The sequence below is a fragment of the Giraffa tippelskirchi genome, chromosome 5 (genome assembly GCF_054371585.1).
Source record: "Giraffa tippelskirchi isolate mGirTip1 chromosome 5, T2T-mGirTip1v1.2.pri, whole genome shotgun sequence".
NCBI classification, from domain to species: domain Eukaryota; kingdom Metazoa; phylum Chordata; class Mammalia; order Artiodactyla; family Giraffidae; genus Giraffa; species Giraffa tippelskirchi.
The window spans coordinates 180,488,338-180,511,940 of record NC_137279.1 but is presented as its reverse complement, the minus strand read 5'-3'; the positions used below and the strand labels follow the sequence as shown (position 1 = coordinate 180,511,940).

Below are 23,603 nucleotides of genomic sequence, written 5' to 3'. Positions count from 1 at the left end.
ACAGGGTGCTAGTAATGAGAAACAGCAATGGCTGTACACTAGGGGCTGCTCTCACTGCTCTGGTACAATATTCACCTTAAATTCTTTGCAGCTTGAGATGATCCCACAGTAAGGGTTCCATTGAAGTGTCTGCTGTCATAAATGGATCCTGAAATGTAGGGGAAAGTGATGGAGGAGAAACTGTTATGGAGCACATGTTCTGTCTGCTCACTGCTTGACTGGTCAACTAATCGGGAGACAAGTTTTAGGAGCAAGAAAGAATGACTTTAATAAGAAAGCTAGCAGGCCGAGAAGATGGCAGACTAGTGTCTCAAAAAAAGCATCTTGTCCCAGTCCCAATTTGGGGCCCCTTTTATGCAGAGGAGGGGGAGGGGTCTACTGCAGTGCCAACCAATGGCTCACTAGGGCCACTAACAGTTGCTTGTTGACAGTAGTTCATTAGGGGAGGGTCTTGGGAGAGGGGGACACTGCAGTGCCGACCAATGGCCGAGCGAGTCTGCTACAGGTTGTGCATGCCCTGCCCCTGTTACAATTCCCCACTGCCAATGTCCATTTCACAGTCTTATGGTAAAAAGGGGCAAGGATCTTTCTGACTACTTCCTGTTGAATAGGGGCGATGAGGGGATGATTGTGAAATGGAATTGATCAACTCTGGGCTGAGAATATTCGTTAAAAATTTAGTAAGCACTACAATTCTTTACAACTATTTGAACATAATGAAATTCTTCTGTGAAAGTTAAAATATTGATTTATTTGGGGCTGCATCAAGTCTTAGTTGCAACATGTAGGATCTTTGTCATGGCCTGCAGAATCTTCTGTTATGGCACACAGGTTCACAGGCTTCTCTCTAGTTGTGGTGTATGGGCTCAGTAGTTGTGGCATGCCAGGCTTATTTGCCCCACAGCATGTGAGATCTAGGTTCCCAGGGATCGACCCCACATCCCCCGTATTGGAAGGCAGATTCTTAACCACTGGACCACCAGGGAAGTACCTACCATGAAATTTTAATCTCAGTACTTACCCTTTTCAAAGAGTAACCTTAAATCTTCTAAGGGTTCACAAACCCGTTGCTCTCTAGGTCTCTCAGGAATTGGGTCATTTTCTCCCTTTTTAAAATATTTATTTGGCAGTACTCAGGATCCAGTTCCCTGACCAGGGATGGAACCCAGGCCCCCTGCAATGGGAGCATAGAGTCTTAGCCACAGGACCACAAGGGAAGTTCCAAGAGCTGGGTCATTTTTGGATGACAATGGGGCTATCTTAACCCAAGTGTGATGAATCCATGGCTTTACTCCAGCTAAACTGACAGATGAGTGCATGGTAAGGACCACGTGTGGTCCTGTCCACTTGCAATCAGCTGATGCTCAGGCCCTTATTCTCTCTGAGTTTTAAGGAGAGAAAACTCTCTTGGTCTCCAGATGCGAAAGGACGTGAGGCTACCTCAGTTGGATAGTCACACCTGCTGGAAGCAAACTCATGAACAGGTTAGTATAGTGCCCAGAGTTTTCACATAATTGGCAACTGCACCTATAGATTCTCCTGCCCAGGCAGACATCTGGAATGACCACAATGATACAATATTTCAGAGGGGCTTAATTTAAGCCTACTTCTGGGAGCCACTCTGACTAGCAGCAGGGCAACTGGCAAGGCTATATCCCAAATTAAATTAGTCTCTTCACATATTTTAGCAATGCTCCTTTTTAATGTACGGTTCATTTTCTTGGTTTTTTCTGCTGATTGTGTTCTCCAGGATGAATGTAGCTTCCAAGTAATTTGCAGTGCCTTAGACACTTGTTGGGTTTTGCTAGAGACAAAAGCAGGCCTGTTATCACTTTCAAGGGAGTGAAGCAGTCTGAATTAGGAGGTTGTTTCCTTATGGAGGGCTTCCCTTGTGGCTCAGACGGTAAAGAATCCGCCTGCAATGCAGGAGACTTGGGTTTGATCCCTGGATTGGGAAGATTCCCCTGGAGAAGGGAACAGCTACCCACTCCAGGATTCTGGCCTAGAGAATTCCATGGACAGAGGAGCCTGGCAGGCTACAGTCCATGGGGTCGCAAAGAGTTCGACACAAATGAGCAACTTACACTTTCACTTTCCTTAAGGAGAACCTTAAGCATTTCAGAGGCTTTTTCTTTGCTGGTGGGATATGCCTCCACTTACCCTGAAAAAGTGTACACAAATACTAGCGGGCATCTGAAATTTCCTGTGACTCAAAGCATTTGAGTAAATTCTCTTTGTCAGTCCTCAGTGGGGCAGGCTCCTCTGTGTTGAGTCCCTATCTGGGGAGGTCTGACAGCAGTCTTGGGGTTATTTTTTACACAAATTATGAAATTTTGAGTGACTCGCTGGATGGTCCTTTGTGGGTTAGGCCCCACTTATGTATTTTTGCACTCAGTAGTCCAAGTAAGGGGCTCAAAATCATGTCCCTTTAAAGGTTCATAGAGGGACTTCACTATATATGAGCCCATAATTCAGGATCCAAATCCAACAGAATACTACCATACCCAGAAACCCCCTCAATTGTCTGTGAATCTTGGGTGTTTCCAAGCCTGTGATTACCTACGGGCAAAAGGCCTCACTGTCCATGGGAAAGGACAAAACTCAGATATGTGACTTGTTGCTTATGTACTTGGGCCTTTTTCTGGGAAACCTTATATCCACAATAGGCCAAATAATTCAGGGTTCTTATGGTATTTTGTAGACACTTATCATATCTAAAAGCATATGGCCCGTATATTGGAATAAGAGTCTTTCATCCAATATTAAGTTTCTCAGGTCCCTAGCTAACATATCTCTGAACAAGGTGGAGGAATTCTTAAGTCCTTGAGGCAGAACTGTCCAACAATACTATTGGACACTCTGTGTTTCTGGGTCCTGCCATTCAAAAGCAAACAGCTGCTGTGATTCTTGTGCAATAGGAATGCAGAAAAAAGGCATCTTTGAAGTCCAAAACTGAGAACAAGTTATTTTCTCCCAGAAGAGTTCTAACCAGAGTGTGTGAATTAGGTTGGGCTTCCGAGGTTGATCAGTGGTAAAGAATCCACCTGCCAACACAGGAGATGTGGGTTCAATCCCTGGATCAGGAAGAGCCCCTGGAGGAGGAAATGGCAACCCACTCCAGTCTTCTTGCCTAGGAAATCTCATGCACAAAGGAGCCTGGTGGTCTACAGTCCATGGGGTTGCAAAGGAGCTGGACATGACTCAGCAACCAGACAACAACGATGGATTAGGTACCACAGAGTGCAAATCTTGAACTATTTCATTAATAGCCCTTGAGTCTTGGACAAAGTGTTACTCTGTTGAGTTTGGCATCTTTTAAAATTTTTATTTACCTTTATTTTTGGCTGTGTTGGATCTTCCTTATTGTGCTTTTTTCTCTAGTTGCAGGTGGCAGGAGCTACTCTTTTGTTGCGAAGCAAGGGCTTCTCATTGCCGTGACTTCTCTTGTTGCGGAGCACAGGCTCTAGGCTCATGGGCTTCAGTAGTTTCAGCACTCAGGCTCAGTAGTTGTGGCTCACAGGCTTAGGTGCTCCTCGGCATGTGGAATCTTCCAGGACCAGGGATTGAACCTGTGTCCCCTTCTCTGGCAGACAGATTCTTATCCACGGCACCACCTGGAAAGTCCAAGTTTGGCCTTTTGATTGGGAGGATGGGGTGTTATTCGGGGACCTGCAATGTTTAGTCAGTCCTGTTTTAAGAATTTTTTCAAGAGTTGGCTGAATTCCCTTTTGGGTCTCTTGCCTCAGAGGGTATTGTTTTAGATTAGGCGTCCCAGTGTTCCTTTTTAACATTTTTGGCCTTCCCTGGGGTGCCATCAGCCCATACTTCCAGCCTTACCTTTTTTTAGACCTCAAGGGCAGAAGTTGGGGGGAAGAGCTCTGTTACCTTTTCTGGGGTGTCCATGAGTGCCATCTGTAGTCTTACAGCATGCTCTGGTGGGACCCTGATGTCAAGCTACTTTGACAAAAAAGTTACTTTAATTTACAAATGAGATCTCAACCTGAAAGATTGGACACGCTGGCATATATAAGAAACTGTGTTTCAGAATGAGGTCACCTAACTGGCATTCTGGAGGTTTGTAAGAAAGAATAATTTTGTACTTTTCCAGAAACTCTTGTGACCAGGATGGACTGAGATGTTTTCTATGTCACCTTGGTGTTTGCCAATCAGAAATTCAATCAACTTGCCCCTCACTGTCAAAGTTCCCTGGGACCCTGCAGGGAAATTGGAATTGGACACCTCAAGTCTAAAGGAGCCCCCAGGCCTCTTCACTCATCATCAGAGCGTTCCTCTCTTTCTACCATATGAGAGGCTCCTGTCTTTCATTTACTGTTTTATTGTTTTATTCTTTAGCCTAGGGCACTCCTTCTTCTATGCCCTTCCTCCCTGCAGTAAGCGCATTGTTTCCTCCCCATATTGGCTCACTTCTCTTCCGGGTGCTTGCTTTCCAGGAATCCAACACTGTGGCCAGAAAAATTGTGTTCCGTTCTTGCATCCTCTTCCTTTGACCTTGTTCCCTGTTGTTGAACACCTTAAAAGCAACATCTGCCAACTGAGAAGGGCTCATTCCAAAGGCACCATCTGACTTTTGTAATTTTCTTCTTATATCTGGGTGCTTTGCCCAATGAAGGTCATATTTACCATTCTCATATTTTCAGAGGCCTCAGGATCTGTACTGGGGAAGGCAATGGCAACCCACTCCAGGGTTCTTGCCTGGAGAATCCCAGGGACAGGGGAGCCTGGTGGGCTGCCGTCTGTGGGGTCACACAGAGTCAGACACGACTGAAGCAACTTAGCAGCAGCAGCAGGATCTGTACCAATATTGTGCCTATAAGCTTGATAAATTCTTTCTAGAGACTCTGATGGATCCTCACTGAGTTTTTGGTGTATCTCTTGAATTTTGTCTTTTGCCTGATATTTCAAAGACCTACTAAGATACACTTCCTTTTTTTTAAATTTATTTATTTTAGTTGGAGGCTAATTACTTTACAATATTGTAGTGGTTTTTGCCATACATTGATATGAATCAGCCATGGATTTACATGTGTTCCCCATCCTGAACCCCCCTTCCATCTTCCCCCCCATCCCATCCCTCTGGGTCATCCCAGTCCACCAGCCCTGAGCACCCTGTCTCGTGCATAAGATGCACTTCCTATAATGCTTTAGGAGCAGCATGTCTCCATTATTAGTATCCCAGTTGGTCTCAGCAATAGGGACTGCCAGATTTGCTTCTGGAATTCCACCTGGATCTGCTAGATGAAGATGGTTTGTTTCCTCTCTAGCCTTGTCAATGACTATCCTTCTTTCATCCCCAGCAAGCATCATATTCGTGAGTATGAATGCCTGCCCAGGAGGAATGATGAGTGGCAAAGCTAGCAGTGAAAAGTTCATTCAAATGGAATGGGTCCTCTCAGTATGTAGGGTTATTGGGTTTTCCAATTAAACAGATATGAAGCTGAGAATGGCTTGTGTATCCATAGAAACCCAGCCAGCTGGCCATCTGCATTAAAGCCTCCTACAGGATATTAGCACAAGGAAAATTGCCTTGTTTTAGAAGTGGCTCCCAGTCCAAACTGGGTGCCCTATTGGGTCTTAAATGGTTACATCAAACCAGGTGCCTGTGCTTGGGAGTTAACATGAAGTGAAGTGAAAGTCGCTCAGTCGTGTCCAGCTCTTTGCGACCCATGGACTATACAGTCCATGGAATTCTCCAGGCCAAAATACTGGAGTGGGTAGCCTTTCCCTTCTCCAGGGGATCTTCCCAACACAGGGATCGAACCCAGGTCTCCCGCATTGCTGGCAGATTCTTTACCAGCTGAGCCACAAGGGAAGCCCAAGAATACCGAAGTGGGTAGCCTATACCTTCTCCAGTGGATCTTCCTGACCCAAGAATTGAACTGGGGTCTCCTGCATTGCAGGTGGATTCTTTACCAACTGAGCTACCAGGAAAGCTGGGAACTTCTAATTGATTCCCACAAGTAGGGGAAACAGGAGGCAGTAAACACTTTGGTAGCATGGTGGGGGCAGGGTGGCTAGAACAATTGCTAATGCAGTCTGCTCAGCCAGTGGGAGAGCTAGGTTGGCCAGAGGGGTTTAAAGTTTTGAAATAACATGTCCTCACTCTCGCTTTCTTCCTTCTCTCTTGTAGAACAGGTTTTCCCTTTAGACGCTGTACCATGATGCAGCAGTCTCTGCCTTCTCCTCCTCCTGATACAGTAGCATAAATGCTTCTACATCAGGATCTCATCATTTTTACATGCTTTTTCAAAGAACAATTCTAGTGCAAGACTGTATAGTAATTAGGTGAGCCATTCAAGGGCCACTGCTCTCCTGATCCTAATGTATACTGGGACCACATACTATTTTTTTTTAATTTTACTTATCTATTTTTTGGCTGCACTGGGTCTTCATTACTGCACATGGGCTTTCTCTAGTTGGGGCCAGCAGGGGCTATTCTTTGTTGCAAGCACAGGCTCTAGAGCACACAGGCTTCAGTAGTTGTGGTGCAGGCTCATGAGCATTGCTCCGAAGCATGTGGAATCTTCCTGGACAGGGATCAAACCTGTGTCCCCCACATTGGCAGGCAGTTTCCCAACCACTGGATCACCAAGGAAGTCCCAGGACCACACACTATTCCAGAAGAATATCATCTCTTCCTTAGTCATAGGCCCACAGCTATATTTTTACCCATTTATTTAAGATGTACTCTAAAGGGATTTCCTTAGGGGCAGATGTATTTCCCATATTTATAAGTTAAAGAATAACAAAACATGGACTTTCTTGGTGGTCCAATGGCTGAGAATCAGCCTGGCAATGCAGGGGACATGGGTCCTGTGCACCTAGATCCTGTGCTCTGCAACAGGAGAAGCCATTGCAATGAGAAGCTCATGTACCGCAGCAAAGAGTAACCCTTGCTCGCCACAACTAGAGAAAGTCCACGTGCAGCAGCAAAGACCCAGGGCAGCCAGAAATAAAAATAAATTAGTAAATAATAACTTTTAAAAATAAATAAATTTTAAAAAATAAAAAGAACAACAAAACACAAAAAAGCACAAGCAAATTCCAATACCAAAAGCACAAAGAGATTCCATCCTGAATGAATGCCAAACAAAACCCAATGAACTGGTTCACAACAGGAAGAGTCCAACAATTTCCCTCTCCAACAAGATATCCCAATCAAATGAACAAATTGGCTTTTCCCTTAAAGGAAAAAGCCTTAACTGAGAGGAGAAAACCTTCACGGTTGTATTCAATATAGGGAAACTTTTGGCTCCTGAATGTCAGTTCCTTGCTCCAACTGCCATGCACTGGGGCAGCCAGGGGCACTTCGGGGAATTTTGAAGGGAAGATCCTCAGGACAAGTGGTACCAGCAGCTCCTAAGGCCTTACCAGAAAATTCCCCACCTGGGGCCAGCTAGCCACAAGCATCAAGGCTCCTGGCTGGCTCACCAAAATTTGTTACTGAGCCCAAGTTACTTCTGCTCACCAAATGTCAGGCCAATAAATTGGGAGACAAATTGTTGGGACAAGGACGAATGACTTTAATCAGAAAGCTAGCAGACCGAGAAGATGGCAAGCTAGTATCTCATATTAAAAAAAGAAAAATATCTTGTCCCAGTCCGAATTTGGGCACCTTTTATATAGAGGAAGGGGAGTGGGCGGGGCCTACTTCAGTGCCGACCAATGGCTTAGTGGAACCACTAATAGTAGCTCCTTGAGCTGCTCGCTTGGGGGTGGGGCCCACTGCAATACCGACCAATGGCTGAGCAGGGCTGATTAGGTTGTGCCTGCTAGAACACCCCGGAGAAGGCAATGGCACCCCACTCCAGTACTCTTGCCTGGAAAATCCCATGGACGGAGAAGCCTGGTGGGCTGCAGTCCATGGGGTCGCGAAGAGTCGGACACGACTGAGCGACTTCACTTTCACTTTTCCCTTTCATGCACTGGAGAAGGAGATGGCAACCCACTCCAGTGTTCTAGCAGCAGCTAGAACACCCAGAGTCTACAGTAAGGCACTCTTTGCTGCTGCTGCTGCTAAGTCGCTTCAGTCGTGTCCGACTCTGTGCGACCCCATAGACGGCAGCCCACCAGGCTCCGTCGTCCCTGGGATTCTCCAGGCAAGAACACTGGAGTGGGTTGCCATCTCCTTCTCCAGTGCATGAAAGGGAAAAGTGAAAGTGAAGTCGCTCAGTCGTGTCCGACTCTTCGCGACCCCATGGACTGCAGCCCACCAGGCTCCTCCTCCATGGGATTTTCCAGGCAAGAGTACAGGAGTGGGTTGGCATTTCCTTCTCCAACTGTTTTACTAGAACCATGAAAATCCACGTAAATGTGAATTTTTGGTGATCAGGAGAAATGCTGTCTGAATGAAAGATGTTTTTCCTTTGGCCCTCTAACTTTCTTTCTAGGGCCTTTCATTTTGTCACTCTTTTATTTCCTTGTAGCCTCACCTCCTCTACCTCCCACATTTCTCCTCCTTGTAGCTAAATGGATGTCTCTAGAAGGGAAAAAGACCATCTAAGCGGCCAGGAAACTGGTCACAGGGGCAATTGAAGGGGGAGAGACTGTGGATACTAACATTCCACAGGGAATTCTCCTCTGAATAAACAGTCTGCTTGTGTGTGTCCAAAGGCTGTGACTTAGGTAGGAGGAGTTCTAGAAACCTGACTGATGGACTTCAGTGGGTTTTCTCATCGCAAATCATAGTGTTCCTATGTTGTCCAGATCAGACACTAGACCCTTCCGCTCTGTCACATACCCTAAACCGGCCTCTTGTTCGTACGCCCTTGAAACCCAAGAGGGGCAGAGAGGTACTGCATCCAGAATCCACAGTCTCACAAACTAAACAGAAAAAAAAATGTGTGTGTGTGTGTGTGTGTGTGTGTGTGTGTGTGTGTGTGTGTAGGGTTCAAACACAAGCCTGCCGTGGAGCTCACGCTTGCTCAGTGAGGCCCTAGGGCTGCACAGGAGCTCGTGGGTAAGAACACGAAGCTCCAGCTGGTCAGGGAAGGCCTTTCCGAGAGGCCTTCCTGGAGCCTCACCCTGGCAGGAGGCCCAGATCCTGGAGTGGAGACAGTGCACCTGAAGGGACAGCCACGGGGTGTCAGGGGACCGTGACCAGGCGCGCAGGGGATGGGTGTCCTTCCAGGGCTTCTGGAGACGAGGACTTGATGTGCCCTGGGCGTCAGGAGAAGTCTTCCAGCAGCAGCCAGGACAGGCAGAGGTTTCCAGAAGCAGAGCAGTGAGAGGGCTGTTCAACAGTGGAAAGAAGGAAAAGCACTGAGTTCCCAGTTCTCATGGTGAGGAAACAACCTGCAGGACAAAAGCACGCCTGGTCACAGCTGGTTTCCCTCCAAGGGTCCCCAGGCGTCCTGACTGTCCTTCAGCATGGCACAAGGGTGCCATCCATGACTGCAGGCTGAGGGAGGCGCATGGGCTGCAGGGAGGGTCAGGTGGCACCCAGGACACAAAGAGGAGGCCTTGGGGAGGGATGGGAGCGACCTTGGTCTGGTCCAGGGGGAGGAGGATGAGTCCCCAGGGATGGGACAGGCAGGGGAGCTGCCCTGACACCCAGGCCCTAATGGGGAAGACTCAGACATGGGGGGAGGCTGGATGTGTCAGGGGCCCGCCTGGCCCAGACAAGCAGCATCTTCATCTGTGCCTGCAGTGGGGAAGGGAAGGCCACAGTGTGGCCCCCATCTCCAGGTGTGGCCACACATCCTTGTCCCCTGCAAAGGGATGGCGTGCCTGCCAGCATACTCACAGCTCAGGTCTAGAGCAGGGACTCTGGGCCCCAGAGGCTCCTGGAGTTCCCGCTCTGCTTTCTCAAAAGGGTCCTGCCAGGGCCAGGCAGCCTGGGGACCACTACCTGCACAGTCCAGGCCTGCCCTGTGACCCAACCTCTCTGCGCCCAGGAGACCCCAATACCAGACAGTTGCACAAAGAAAAGCCTACAGTGGACCCAGCCTTGGGTCACCCAAAGTCTCCCTGGCCCGTCTATGGACAGGGCTCTCCAGGGACTCACAGGACAGGTGGCTGCACACACAGGCCTGGAGGGTTGCTGGGCCAAGGCCACCCCACACGTTGTCTGGGCGTGGAGCTCCACTCCAGTGCTGCGTGGCCGACAGCCGTCCACCTGCCTGTGTCACTCCACGGCCACCCCCTAGTGCCCTCGGGGCCTTTCCCTCTGCGGAGGGGCTGCTGTGTGTCTTGTAACTTCACCTCCTCATGGGCCAGCTCTTCCTATGTCCCTCACTTGCCATGACCCAAACTCCCTGAACAGCTTCTCCCTGGGCGCCTTGAGTGTCAGTTCCTCTCTGAGCAGAGTCATCTCTGAGTGGCAGCTCTGATGAGCCCAGAGCATGTAGTGGCAGGTGATGTCATAGGTCAAAGTTAGTCTCTAGTTGTTCAGTCAACTCTGGCCCGTGGACTTGGGGCTAAACCACAGATGTTTAAGGACTGACCTTTGAGTCAGGCTGTGCTTAGGGCAGTCAATGTCCTTGACTTGTAGTGTACAGTGGAGGATCATGAGACTCGCTAATGGAACACATATTTTTATGTATGTGTATATATGTACACTCACTGCATCAATGTGCACGTGTGTACACATACATATACTTGCATGTGTATATATGGCTGTGCATCACTATTTCAAAACTGGGGTGAAATGTACATGGAAGTGGGACGCTAGGTCCTGTATTTTAGGAAACATACCCTGTAGTCACGTCCCTGTTTTTTACATGTCTACATGTTATATTTCCTTAAAAAAAAATCCCACAAGGAAAGGAAATGAAGACATTCTATCCTATTCACATCTTTATGATGAAACCAGTAAATAACCTAAATGTCTACAGATAAACTAATATCTAAATATTAAGCTATATCTTCTCAAGAAAGTGAAAGATGTGAAAGTTGCTCAGTCGTGTCCGACTCTTTGCAACCCCGTGGACTGTACAGTCCATAGAATTCTCCAGGCAAGAATACTGGAGTGAGTAGCTTTTCCCTTTTCCAAGGGATCTTCCCAACCCAGGGATCGAACCCACGTCTCCCGCATTCCAGGTGGATTCTTTACCAGCTGAGCCACAAGGGAAGACATTTGAAATGTTCATCAGTTCAGTTCAGTTCAGTTCAGTCGCTCAGTCGTGTCCGACTCTTTGTGACCCCATGAATTGCAGCACGCCAGGCCTCTCTGTCCATCACCAACTCCCGGAGTCTACCCAAACCCATGTCCATCGAGTCAGTGATGCCATCCAACCATCTCATCCTCTGTCGTCCCCTTCTCCTCCTGCCCCCAATCCTACCCAGCATCGGGGTCTTTTCCAATCAGTCAACTCTTCGCATGAGGTGGCCAAAGTATTGGAGTTTCAGCTTCAACATCAGTCCTTCCAGTGAACACCCAGGATTGATCTCCTTTAGGATGGATTGACTGGATCTCCTTGCAGTCCAAGGGACTCTCAAGAGTCTTCTCCAACACCACAGTTCAAAAGCATCAATTCTGCAGCACTCAGCTTTCTTCACCGTCCAACTCTCACATCCATACATGACCACTGGAAAAACCATAGCCTTGACTAGACAGACTTTTGTTGGCAAAGTAATGTCTCTGCTTTTAAATATGCCATCTAGGTTGGCCATAACCTTCCTTGCAAGGAGTAAGCGTCTTTTAATTTCATGGCTGCAGTCACCATCAGCAGTGATTTTGGAGCCCCAAAAAATAAAGTCTGACACTGTTTCCACTCTTTCCCCATCTATTTGCCATGAAGTGATGGGACCAGATGCCATGATCTTAGTTTTCTGAACGTTGAGCTTTAAGCCAACTTTTTCACTCTCCTCTTTCACTTTCATCAAGAGACTCTTTAGTTCTTCTTCACTTTCTGCCATAAGAGTGGTGTCATCTGCGTATCTGAGGTTATTGATATTTCTCCTGGCAATCTTGATTCCAGCTTGTGTTTCTTCCAGCCCAGCGTTTCTCATGATGTACTCTGCATATAAGTTAAATAAGCAGGGTGACAAAATAACTATGAAATGTTCATAGTTAAGACTTAATAATGGATAAAAAGTTGATGTGGAAAAGTTGGGAGTAAATACAGAATTCTTTGTTATGCTCATGATTTAAATTAACATATGAAAATATCCCGGAAAATGAAAATGTTGTGTTGGAGTAGGGGACGGACTTATGGGTGATACTTTTTCTAGGTTTTTGTACAGTCATTACCTTGCTTTGACAAAAAAACAAGAGGTCATTGGGAATACAAAGAGGTACAGGAATATAGTTTTATTGGTGGAGTTGACTTTTCCAGGGATAATCAGTATGTTTTTCCTGCATCCTCAGGCTTTAAGCTGATATGAATAAAATTCCACTTTTATAAGCGTCACTGCTCTGAGACTGAGGCCCCAAGCATGTCTCTGCCTGCAGCCTTTTCTCTCTTTGCTCCTTTTAAAACCACAAACCTGGTGGCTAAGAACATAAATGGACAAGAACTTGGGCTCTGGGATTAAATGCACGTGTTTAAATCTAACTCTGGAACTTGGGGTAAATGTCTCTACCTGCTGAGCCTGGGGTCTCCTCTGGGGGCTTCAGGGGACGTGAACAGCCTGCTCTTGGGCGGTGCTCAGAAGAGCAAGCACTGAGTCCGCCCCTTCCCCAGTGAGGGCTGTAAATCCTATACTGATCCCCAGAAAGGATGGGGTGGGAGCTTGAGCCCCAGGACAGAGGTGGGAACCTTGCTTCTGAGAGTCCCCAGCAGTGGGGCTCTGGGCCATCGCTGAGCGGCTGTTTTTCAGTGAAATGGTGAGTCCAGGGTCACCTTGAAGACCAGCTGAGAGCCTCACGTGAACTGACTGAAAGCTGTAAAGCGCTGTTACCACCAGACACCCTCAATCATCAATCATCGCTAATCCTGACCCTGGGCTCGCGAGGCCCCTCTCCCACCCCGTAGACACACCCACCCCGGCAGGGTGGTGGGGGAGAGAGGGCAGGGAGGTTGAGGGGCTGGGCCTGGATTGGGGACTTGGGTCTTCAGAGGAGGAAACCCAGGCCCAGTGGGTCCCCTGAGGTCTCAGCCTCGAGCTCCTGGCTGCCCACAGAGAGTTCCCTGCTGTGTCCCCCGCGCAGCGCCTGCCCTCAAGTGACCCTTCTCTGCTCTCTCCATCTCAGGGCACAGCGTGGATCCTGGCCTGGCCGGTCTGCTGGGGCGACAGGCTCCGCGCTCCAAACAGCCTTTCGTGGTCACCTTTTTCAGGGCGAGCCCCGGCCCCGGCCCCGCCCGAGCCCCTCGGGCGGTGAGGCCCCTGAAGAGGAGGCCGCCGAAAAGGACCAACGAGCTGCCGCCCCCGAACAAACTGCCGGGGATCTTTGGTGAGCCTGGGGACCAGGTGGTGGGGACGGAGCCCCTCTGGCCTCAGTGCGGTCAGGCCGATGGTCACCCTGCCACCTGACACCCTCTGCCCTGCCCCCTGCGGAGCGACCCCCCGCCACAGTCTCTGGGGCTCTGAGCATCCACCCTTGCTGCCCCCACCGCCCCAAAGTCCCTTCTCTGCCCTCGGGGGCTCAGCAGGCCTCACCCTGGTCTCTGTGAGAACCAGGGGCCCCTGCGGCCCTCGGTGCTGCCCCTGGTGCCCTGCAGGCTCCAGGTGTTTGTGTGAAGGTCACCCCACCAGGCCGAGCCCTGCAGGATCAAGGCCACCAGGGGCCCTTTCCTTCACGGGAGCCAGCCTTTGCTTGGCCTCAGTGGGAGCCACTTGTCCTGTGGAATGGGCATGGCAGGAGAGGTGGAGGAGGTCGGAGTGACTCCGGGGGAAAGGAGGAGGGGCCACTGGATGGCCGAGGGTCCTCGGGGTTTTTACCGGATTATCAAGACCCCACAGGCTGAAAGTCAGGGGAGGCTGGGCTGAGTGTGGGGTGACTGCAACCATAGGGAGCCATCAAAGCTTCTTCAACTGGGTCATGGCAGCAGCAGAGCTGCAGACATGGGCTTTATGAGACCAAATGGGTTAGTTTCCCAGCATTTACTATTGAACAAACGTGCGCGTCATGGCATCCCCTGCCCTGGGAGTGGCAGCCCAGCAAAGCCCTTTTCCCTTGTGTCCCTGCAGACGACGTCCACGGCTCCCACGGCCGGCAGGTGTGCCGTCGGCACGAGCTGTACGTGAGCTTCCAGGACCTGGGCTGGCTGGTGAGTTCCGACTCTCCTCCTTTCCTAAACAACCGTCCCCACCTGGAGACCACAAGTGTGTCCCAGAGGAGGTAGACCCACGGAGAACTTTGATTGTCTTTATTTTCTTGTTTTCCAAGTTCTCTAAAGGGAGAATGTGTTGCTTTTGTAGTGAAAAGTGCTTTTTTGTAAAATCATGAATATGGAGACTGAGTCTTCAGCCGTAAAATGTCAGAGCTGCAGCAGGAAAGCTGAGGCCAGGGTGGGCAGTGCCTCTGGTGGGGCTGTGACTGGGGGCGGCAGGGGAGGACGCAGCTGCACGCTGATGGCGCGTGAAGGGGATGGAGCTCGTGCCCAGCTCTGTCCACTGAGGGACTTCGGTGGATGTCTGGCCGGGGGAGGGCCACTCTGCCCCGGGAGGTGTCCTGAGGCTGCGGGAGGGAGTCGTGCTGTGACAGGTGCTGGATGAAGGGCTGGGAGGGCACATGGATGGGACTCACCTTCTCCCATTACCCCCCAGGACTGGGTCATCGCCCCCCAAGGCTACTCAGCCTATTACTGTGAAGGGGAGTGCTCCTTCCCGCTGGACTCCTGCATGAACGCCACCAACCACGCCATCCTGCAGTCCCTGGTCAGTACTGTGCCCTCCTGCCCAGACACCCGGGAGAGGGGTTCACCCCGGGGAGGGGGGCGTGCAGCCAGGCGGTGATGGTGGCACTGCTGTGTCAGGGAGCCTTCTTCACATGGAAACCTTCCTGCCTGCACGTGCAGTGAAATCCCACAGCCGTACAGAGACCAGTCCCCCTGAGGCCCCTCTGTATGGAGACCCTGCCTCCCATGCACCTGAACAGTGTGCAGCGGGCTCTTGCTGACTGGTGTGCACACATACACACGTGTGCACTCCATGTGCGCATGGGGGACATTCACGTCCATTGGGTGGGCCTGCCTGCTGGTGGTCAGAGGCACGGCACGTTCACGACAGATGGGCATCCCACACAACTGCCCGTGCACCAGCTACACACATGTGCACCATGTTCACTGCCGAGTGTGGCCTCCTGTGTGGGACACACACCCTGGGGGTCGGGCTGGGTGACACACGTGGAGGTTCTGTCCTCTCTTCCTGCACGAGTCACGGGGTGCCCTGTGCCCTTCTGGCTTTGGCTTCCCGTCCCGTTCCTCTCCTGTTGCTTTTTCTTCCGGGTCCCTCTCGCTCTTTGTGTTTCTACAGATCTTCGGGCTTCTGATGCCCTGGTGTCGGGGTAACTTTAAACGCTGTAAGTTTCTAGTAGGAACATGGTCAAGGCTGCTTATTGCTAAGCGTTTGCAGTGGGTTTTGTGTGTGTGTGCTGAGGCTTATTTCTAGAACGTTGACCTGGGCACTCTAGTTAGAGGCTGTTCAAGGTGATGCCACAGAGTGAGAGTGAGTGAGTTAAGAAAGCAGCTTGGACCCCCGGGAATGCCTCCTTTCCCAGTGGTCACGTGGGGTTTGCTGGACATCCCCTCCCCCGGGAGCCACTTTCCTTGCAGAACCTCAGGGGTGATGAGCCATGTGTGGGCTTCTCTCTGCCCTGTGAGAGGTGGGGTACAGGGTGTTGATGGCATTGCCCCTCCCAGGACTGGTCCCCTGGCTCTGCAGCAGCTCCGCCCCTCAGTTCCCCGAGCTGTCAGTCAGCAGGAGGGAGCGCTAGCTCTGTGTTAGGTGCTGTCAGGGCAGTGGCTGCCCTCTGGGGAGGCTGTCAGTGAACACGAGAAGAAAGGAACAGCCAACACGATGGGTCCCTTGAGGAGGGGAAGACTGGGGTGAGCTGGGTGGGCTCAAGGACCCTGGCTTGGAGGGGAGGAGGACGGAGGGAGGTGATGTTGGGTTGGGCAGGGCCTGTCCCGGGGTCCCTCCTAAGGTGGCAGGTGGTGGATTTAATCCCAAGTAAACTGAGGCACTGGAGTAGATTTCAGAGTAGCAGGGCCTGATCTGGGCACTCTCTGGAAGCATCTCTGGCACCTGCAGGACAGACCATGGGGTAGAGGGTGGAGGGGGCAGGGAGGAGTGAGGAGCTGCTGCGGTCCCGATAGGAGAACCAGGCACCTGGTGGGGTGAGAAGTGGCCGGTAGAGGCAGGAGGGCAGGAACCCAGGCCTCCAGGTGAGACCCTCCCCCAGGACAAGGAGGGGGCAGCGAAGGTGCTGCGTTGAAGAAAGGATTGGAGGGAATCAGCAGTTCTGCTTATGCCCCTATGTGTGTGAGGCCCTGTGGGACCCTACATGAGAAGTTGGGGGTGGGGGTGGGTGGGTGCAAGTCTGGAGTCTCCAAGTCTTGAGAACAGGAGAGATTTTCTGGGGGGACAGCGGAGGTGGGAGAGGTGGGCGAGGACAGGCCTCCTCCATGGAGAGGCCTAGGGAGGAAGAGGAGCCTGGGTGGGACGGAGGGGTTGAGATGGTAGTTGGGGTGTCCTGGGGCCAAAGAGGAGGAAGTGGGTCCTTCCAGCCTCACCCCCCACATTCCCCATGCCGCAGCCAGAGGGTTGCACTAAAGCACAAATGTGACCACCTCCTTCTGGGCCAAGAAACCCCCCATGGCATCCTTTATCCCTGGGGAGAAGTCTGAGCCTTTGGCCTGTGACTCAGCCTTGTCCTGAGCCTTTAGCCTCACTGGCCTACCCACCTCCCCACCGTCCCCCGGCCCACGTCCCAGTGCCTTCACCTCCCTGCCTTTCCTACCTCCCTCTTTTGCCCTGGAGCGTCCTTGTTTACCCCAGGCCAGGCCAGCTCCTGCTCACCCTGCTGCCTTGTCTCTGGGTCCTTCCCAACCAGGGTCAGTCTCCAGCGCTCATGCTTCCAGAGCGAGGACAACTGCTGTGACTGTTGTGCTATTCTTGGGGGTCCTGGGTGCTTGCTGGAATGTTCCCGTCTCCCCTCCTGTCCTGAGAATGAAAGTGGGGGCCATGTCTGAGACATTTCTGTATTTTCCACCCGGGCAGGGCTGGCACAAGGCATGTGTCTGAAATACGTTTGTGTTGGAAGGGAGAAACACACCATTATACCCATTTGGCAGAGGAGAAAACTGAGGTCCACAGAGGCATGACTTTTCCTGATTGATGCACAGCCAATAAGTTTCAAAGCCTCCAATTTGGTCTCCCATGTGGCTCTAAAGTGATGTGAATGGAAAGGCACATCAGACTGCAAATCAGTCTCGGTACAGACGGAACAAAGCCCGTCCATCCTCTCTGTCGATCACCTGAAGAAGCTCAGTCCAGGATGGGCTTCCAGAACAGCTGCGCCTCTGTGGTGCCAACTCCTCTCTTGAGGGTCCCAACCCAGGAAAGGCCCTCCCGGGTTTCGAGCCGCGTAGAGCCTCACGGCTGGTGCAGGCGGGCAGTGTTGCCTGGTTTTTTTCATGTGAAAGTGGAGCCCAGCCACCCCAGGTGGAGACTGGGAAGTTGGGGAGCAGCGCCCCCACAGCCCGGTCTGGCCGGACATCCCCACAGAGGCCTCAGCTCCCCCTGGGGCCTCAGAGAGGCTCTAGGCCCCAAACCAGCCTGGTGCCCAGCTGACCGTCCTGGCAGCAGGCTGGCTCTGAGCTGGGGCTCCCGGGACAAGGCTGGGCTCTGGGGGCCAGGGGCCAGGGTGCCTGACAGCCACCCCCACTTCAGATTGCTTCATCCAGGTCCTGCTCATCGGCCTGGATGAGGGCTGGGAGGTCCCGAGGATGGAAGAAGTTTCCCGTTTCTCTCAGGCCCCCACTGACCGGGGGGTGCCTTCAGGGCCCATCCCTGCGGCGTCCTGAGGAGTCCAGCACGAACTGTGGCTCATCCTGCCCGAGTCTCCGCATAAATATTTGTGTGGAGGCTGCAGTAGCTCCCTCGGGTGGGCTGTTTTTAGGGGTAGAGCTGTTTGCAGGAGGGTAGCAGGGACACCCGGCCCCCAAGCTGGGTCCCAGTTGTGCTTGGCCTCAGCCATGCAACTGGGCAGGTGACTCAGCCCCTGTGCCCCCAGCGGTCATCCGCCCAGAACAGTCCCTGCCTGGAAGTTGTTACAGGGGTGGAGGTGCTTTGAGAAACAACAGTGTCGGATACCCCCAAGGGTGAGCTTGGAAGTCTGGTCATTATGAGGTGTAACAGGGACCTTCACCGGCTCCCAGCCTGGAGGGGCAGATGGACCAGAAATGGCTCATGCGGACAAGACAGGATCAGGGATGTTACAGAAGCGATCAGGGAAGAAGGAGGGGCAGAGGGGATGGGGGAGGGGGAGGCGGTGCTGCAGCGGCGCCAGGCCGGCGCTGGCACAGGTGCAGGGGACCCGCGGGGTCGGGGTCCTCCCATCTAAGCGGAGGGGCTGTGGCAGGAGCCCCAGGTGCTCAGTCTGGGCCTGAGGGCAGTTGGCAGGGCGGGGGTCAAGGGGGCGGGGCCGGGGCAGAGTTCACGCCAGCACTTGCCCGGCCGAGCTGCGGGGGCAACGGTGCGGGGGGCGGGGAGGAGGTGGAGCTGGGAAGGGGCCAGCGGCGGGGCCCCGGGTGGCAGGAGCTGGGCGCTGGGACGGGGCTCCCGGGCGGAGCCCGCGGTGCTCACGCCTCTGCCCGCCGCCCCCTCCCCGCCAGGTGCACCTGATGAAGCCGGACGCGGTGCCCAAGGCGTGCTGCGCGCCCACCAAGCTGAGCGCCACCTCCGTGCTCTACTACGACAGCAGCAACAACGTCATCCTGCGCAAGCACCGCAACATGGTGGTCCGCGCCTGCGGCTGCCACTGAGGCCCCGCCCCACCGGCCGGCCCTCCGTGGGGGCGGGGGCCGGGAGACCCCCCAGTGCGGTCACAGCTCAGGCAGGGTGGCAGAGAGGGCCCTCCTTCCCTCCCCATATCCTGCCAGGGGCTGGTCCTCCCCAGGCCCTCTGCCCCCTGCCCCGGGATGTGTGGTAGCCTGTCCAACCCAACCTCGCGTGGCTGATGCAGGCTGCGGTCAGCACAGAAGTCCCATCTTAGGACCTGTCCTTGGCCAGCCCTTTCCAACTTCATGGGACCCAGGATGGTCTGAGAGCGCCTGGAGCCTGAGGCTAGCAGACAGGGGTTGCCCCACTCACCACGGGTCTGGGTGTGGGTCTGCCCCTTACCAGCACAGCACAGTCAGAGGTGCACATGCTCTAGGTATAGGGTATTAGTGGTCCCTAACTTGGCCTGTGGGCAGTTAGCACATTGGGAAGGAACGATGGGCCTTCTGCGTAGGGGTGAACCTGGTGGGGATGTCTTCTCCTCCCTGGGCCTGCTCTTCTCCTGCCTGGGGAAGAGGTGTGACCCCCAGGGAAGCGATGAACCTTGGAGGTTTCCAGGTCCCTCCATTTCTTCCTGTGGTGCTTTGCACTTACGCATGAAGTGAACTCTTAGCACAAACAAGGGCACAGCTGCAGGGAGGTCCAGGCTGACAGCACACATGTCACAGCTTAGCCCCTGGCCCATGGCCATCAGTCACCATCTTCCCCGGACCCTGAACAGGGCCTCAAGGCCCTCAGCATGCGATTCCAGGCAGCCAGCAGCCCTGAGTCCGGTATACTGCTTTCTCTCCTGCCGCGCTGAGGAGCAATCCAATGCACGCAGGTACAGGGCGAGGGTGGGCACTGCGTCAGCCAGCACCCAGGGATAAGAGCAGGCTGATCACCCAAGTCTGTGTCACCTTGTATGCCCTGGAGCCCCGTCCTGTTTCTTGGGGCCTGTGAGCCAAAGAAAAGGCCCCTGTGCCAGGGGAGTGAGAGGCGGCAATTAGGCCAAGCTGGGTGGGGAGGTTCCCGGAAACCACTGTTCTTTTGGAGCGGCCACCTGGAGTGTTTATTTGATTTCTGACTTGGTAAGCCTGTAATTTACCTGGTGGACCAGACAGAACCCAGCTGCCCAAACCCCAAAATATCATTAAAAGCAGATGCTGGGCCTGCCCCAACCCACAGGCCCAGCCCAGGATGACACCACTAGAGTACACTGTGCCCTTTGGAGGGGCTCCGGGAGCACAGCAGGGGTGGAGGAGGGAGCCCTGCTTCAGGACAGCAGCTCCTCCACCTGGACCTGGGAGGGGCTCTGGGAGCCACTGCACAGGAAGAGACCCCTGCATGGACACAGGAAGGCGGTGAGCTCCCTTTTGGCCTGGGGCTTTGAGGTCAGGCTGGCAGCGAGAGGATCAAGTACCAGCACAAATGTCAGTGGACCCATATTCTGGCGCTAGCTCAGTCACTGACCTGCCTGATATCTGGGCAAATGCCCTTCCTTTCAGGCTTCGATTTCCTGTCTCTGACATAAGGACATATACAGGACTCTCACATCTCCAAAGGCCCTTCTGGCCAGAGAATCCACCTACAACTCTGGGCCTCTTCTCTCCCAGAGCCAAGATGTGGTCTAAGTGCCCAGCGGCCCTGGGACCTGAAGCCTGCTGTTTCAGGGCCTCATTCAGAGCTCTCTCCTCCCAACATCATGGGCAGTGGAGGCTTGAAAACATTTGACAAATGTCAGTGTTAGGTTTCTTCACTGCCTAAGCACATAACCTGGTATGGTTTGAGGCACCAGGAAAGTTTATGAAGTGAATGTTTTGAAGATGTGAACGCCCTGCCCATAGGAGGTGCGGAACATAAGGAACACAAAGATCATGACAAGACTCCTTTCTCATGCAGTAAAATCAGGAATCCAGTGGTTGTGGCCTTCCTGACACTTCTAGAACCCTCAACCATCCACGTGGCCACCAAATGAAATCCAACAGAAAAAGACTTCAGAGAAGGGAGATAATTAAAGACAGAAAGCTGACAAAGTGGCAGTGGCTAGTTCCCAGGGCCATCTTGTTTACCTGGTTCCCTTGGGCAGTCCAGGTCACATTTAAGGCTGCACATGAGAAGCATAAATAAGGGCGATCAACTCAGGTCCACTGGCAGCAAAGTAAAAGATGATGGGGAGGGTGGGCGCAAAGGAAGCGGTGTCTGGGGCCTGTGCCGTGGAGGGCACTGCTTTGTCCACCTCATCCCATGCACGTCCTCATGACTGTACAGCCAGCCTGGCCCAGACATCAGCTCATCGGACAAAGCCCTGTTCTTGTGTCTCTATGCAGGGAAGTGGGTGACATGCTTCAAAAAGTTCCCTACAATTTCATAGGAAAGGAGGCGATGACAGGAGAAGGTAGCTGTGGCAGCCAGCAGACCTGCCAGCAACAAGTCCTGGCTGTGCCTCGTGTTGATGGGACCACACGTGCTCCTAAGAGCCGGAAACTTCCTCTCTGCAGAATGAATGGGCTACGAGTTCTGCCCTGGTGGAGCCAGCATGGGGATCAGGTCTGTCCGGAGCACTTGGCACTGATTCTGCACACGTGTGCTGAATGAACAGTATTATTAATGGCCTTATTTTAAATGAACTTGCAAATTTGGGCCTCTCCTGAGTGCCTTCCTGTTAAAACCCAGTCCTCCCAGAATGTGTCCTTGGAGGTGCTGCTGTACTCATTGGGCTTTTCCTTAAAAAATAGAAACTTGGTAATCTCCTGGGGTGAGGTGTGGACTTGCACACACCTCCCCCTGTGGAGGGGGTCCCAGCTGGCAGTGACAGCTTGATGCTGTCTCTCCTGAGGATGGGGCAGCGCTGCACCCCCACCCCTCCTGAGGCCCTGCTCACAAGTGCAGCTCAAGGGGAAACTTTCTAGGGTTTTTGTTCTTACTGGAAAGCCTTGAGCAAGCATTTGGTCCTCTTTTCTCACTTTCAAAAATATTTCATGTGTCAGGGATGCCCTTGAAAATAAAAAACAATACAAACACATCATCTCACCACATGGAGACAACCATTGTTAATGATTCCAGTCGGTTTTCTATGGCACATATGTCTTTTTACATACTACATGGGTTGTTTTACAGTTAGGATCATACTCTGTGCACTGCTTAGTGATCTGAATTATTCAGTCTATGACATATTTTGAACATTTTTGTTATTAAATACTCCTTGGGAACATAATTTGCAGTAGCCTTCCATCCTTTGATTTCTGCCTTAGGTTTTGTTACTCACAAACCAGGGCTCGCTATTCCTTCCCCAGAGGGTGGTGTGGGGCCCCCAACCCTATCACCTGCAGCATTGGGAAGGAAGGAAGGTAGCGAGGGCGTGGCCACCAGGCTGGACATTAGCTCAGAAAACCTGGACCAGGTCTGAGGCTCAGGTTGCCACCTGTACAAGACTCACAGGTGATTACCATGGCATAGTTTCTGGGGCAGCCCTTGCACAGGACAGGGTGAGCAATCGCCACCTGATGGTTCCTCCCAAGCCAGCCTTTCTGGCCAGTCTGCTGGTCCCCCCTCTCCAAGGCAATCAGGAAAGCACAGTGACAGTCACCCCACTCCCGCCCTTCCCTTGTTTCCCAGGCTTTGTGACCAGTCCTCCCTGCTGGGGCCTCAGGCCAGCCTGCTCCCTGCCCGCGCCCGCATGGCATCCCCAGGGCCAACCGTACTGAGTCTGAGTGCTTCACACACATCCCCTTGTCGCCTGGACATCACACCAGCCCCGAGTGGCTGGCATTCTCCTGGCCTCACTGCTGCCTGTGCTGACAGCCACGGCTGACCGCCAGTGAGAAGGCGCCTGTGTTAAGAAGTGAGGGTCCCAGCTGGGATACTGCGGCAATGGGTCCCAGCCACAGGAATGGCCCCAGCCAGCCACAGAGGATGAAGCCCCACGTGAAAGCAGAGAGCCAGGCTAGCACTGGTGCCGTGGGGAGGGCTAGCAGCTATCCCTCTGCAGAATCGGGCCTGGGGGCACTGGGGCCAGGGGCCAGCAGGCTACCCCACCCTCCCAACTCAACCTGATCGCAACCCAAAATGAGAACACAGGCTGAGGGAATGAGCCCAGCCCAGCAGTTTCTGAACATCCAGACTCAATCCAGACAACCACCGGCCGGTGGCAGGGGAGCAGGCGGCAGTCCTGGAGGAGGTTTCCGGTGATGGACTGATTGGGCTCAGCCTCAGTACATCCGAGTTGCTGTCAGGTGCCCTGGCCGGCCAGACACAGGTATAGGGTGAGAGGCTAGCCTAGAGCAGGTGACAAACCATGGCACTAGAGTTCAGTTTCCAAGTGGGCCGGGGGCAGGGCAAGAATCACTTCTGGCTCCTTATGTCTCCCCAGCACCGAGCACAGGGCCTGGCAAAAGAAGGGCCCTGAACTTGGCCATGATACAATTCTATTGGTTCAACAAATGCACAGTGCGTGAACAGGTCACTGAGACTGACTACAGTGCCTGTTAGCCCAAGACCAGCAGGTGTGAGGGTAGGACTGGAGCCTGGCTCATCTACCTGGCCTGCCTGGTAGCAGGTGAGACAGAGAAGACAAGGGGCGCTGCCGCCCTGCAGAGATCAGACCAGGGGGTGCTTTCTGGGCAGCCTGGAGGGGAGGGAGGCCACACAGGGGGTGCTACGGTCTGTCGTCTGTTGCAGCAGGACAGGTAAGTCACAGCTGCAACCTCTGAAAACAT

The 23,603-nt window shown here is 52.8% G+C and overlaps 1 protein-coding gene across 1 annotated transcript in view; it reads left to right on the top strand.

Annotated features, from left to right (window-relative positions):
* BMP8A (bone morphogenetic protein 8a) overlaps window positions 1–22,097 on the top strand; it is a 41,649-nt gene extending 19,552 nt beyond the window's left edge. The window contains exons 4-7 of the mRNA XM_081492099.1: window positions 13,154–13,354; window positions 14,092–14,171; window positions 14,671–14,781; window positions 18,741–22,097. Coding sequence (XP_081348225.1) covers window positions 13,154–13,354; window positions 14,092–14,171; window positions 14,671–14,781; window positions 18,741–18,890 — 542 coding nt within the window. The 3' untranslated portion in view covers window positions 18,891–22,097. The remainder of the gene's footprint in view (window positions 1–13,153; window positions 13,355–14,091; window positions 14,172–14,670; window positions 14,782–18,740) is intronic.
* Window positions 22,098–23,603: the final 1,506 nt, after the last annotated feature.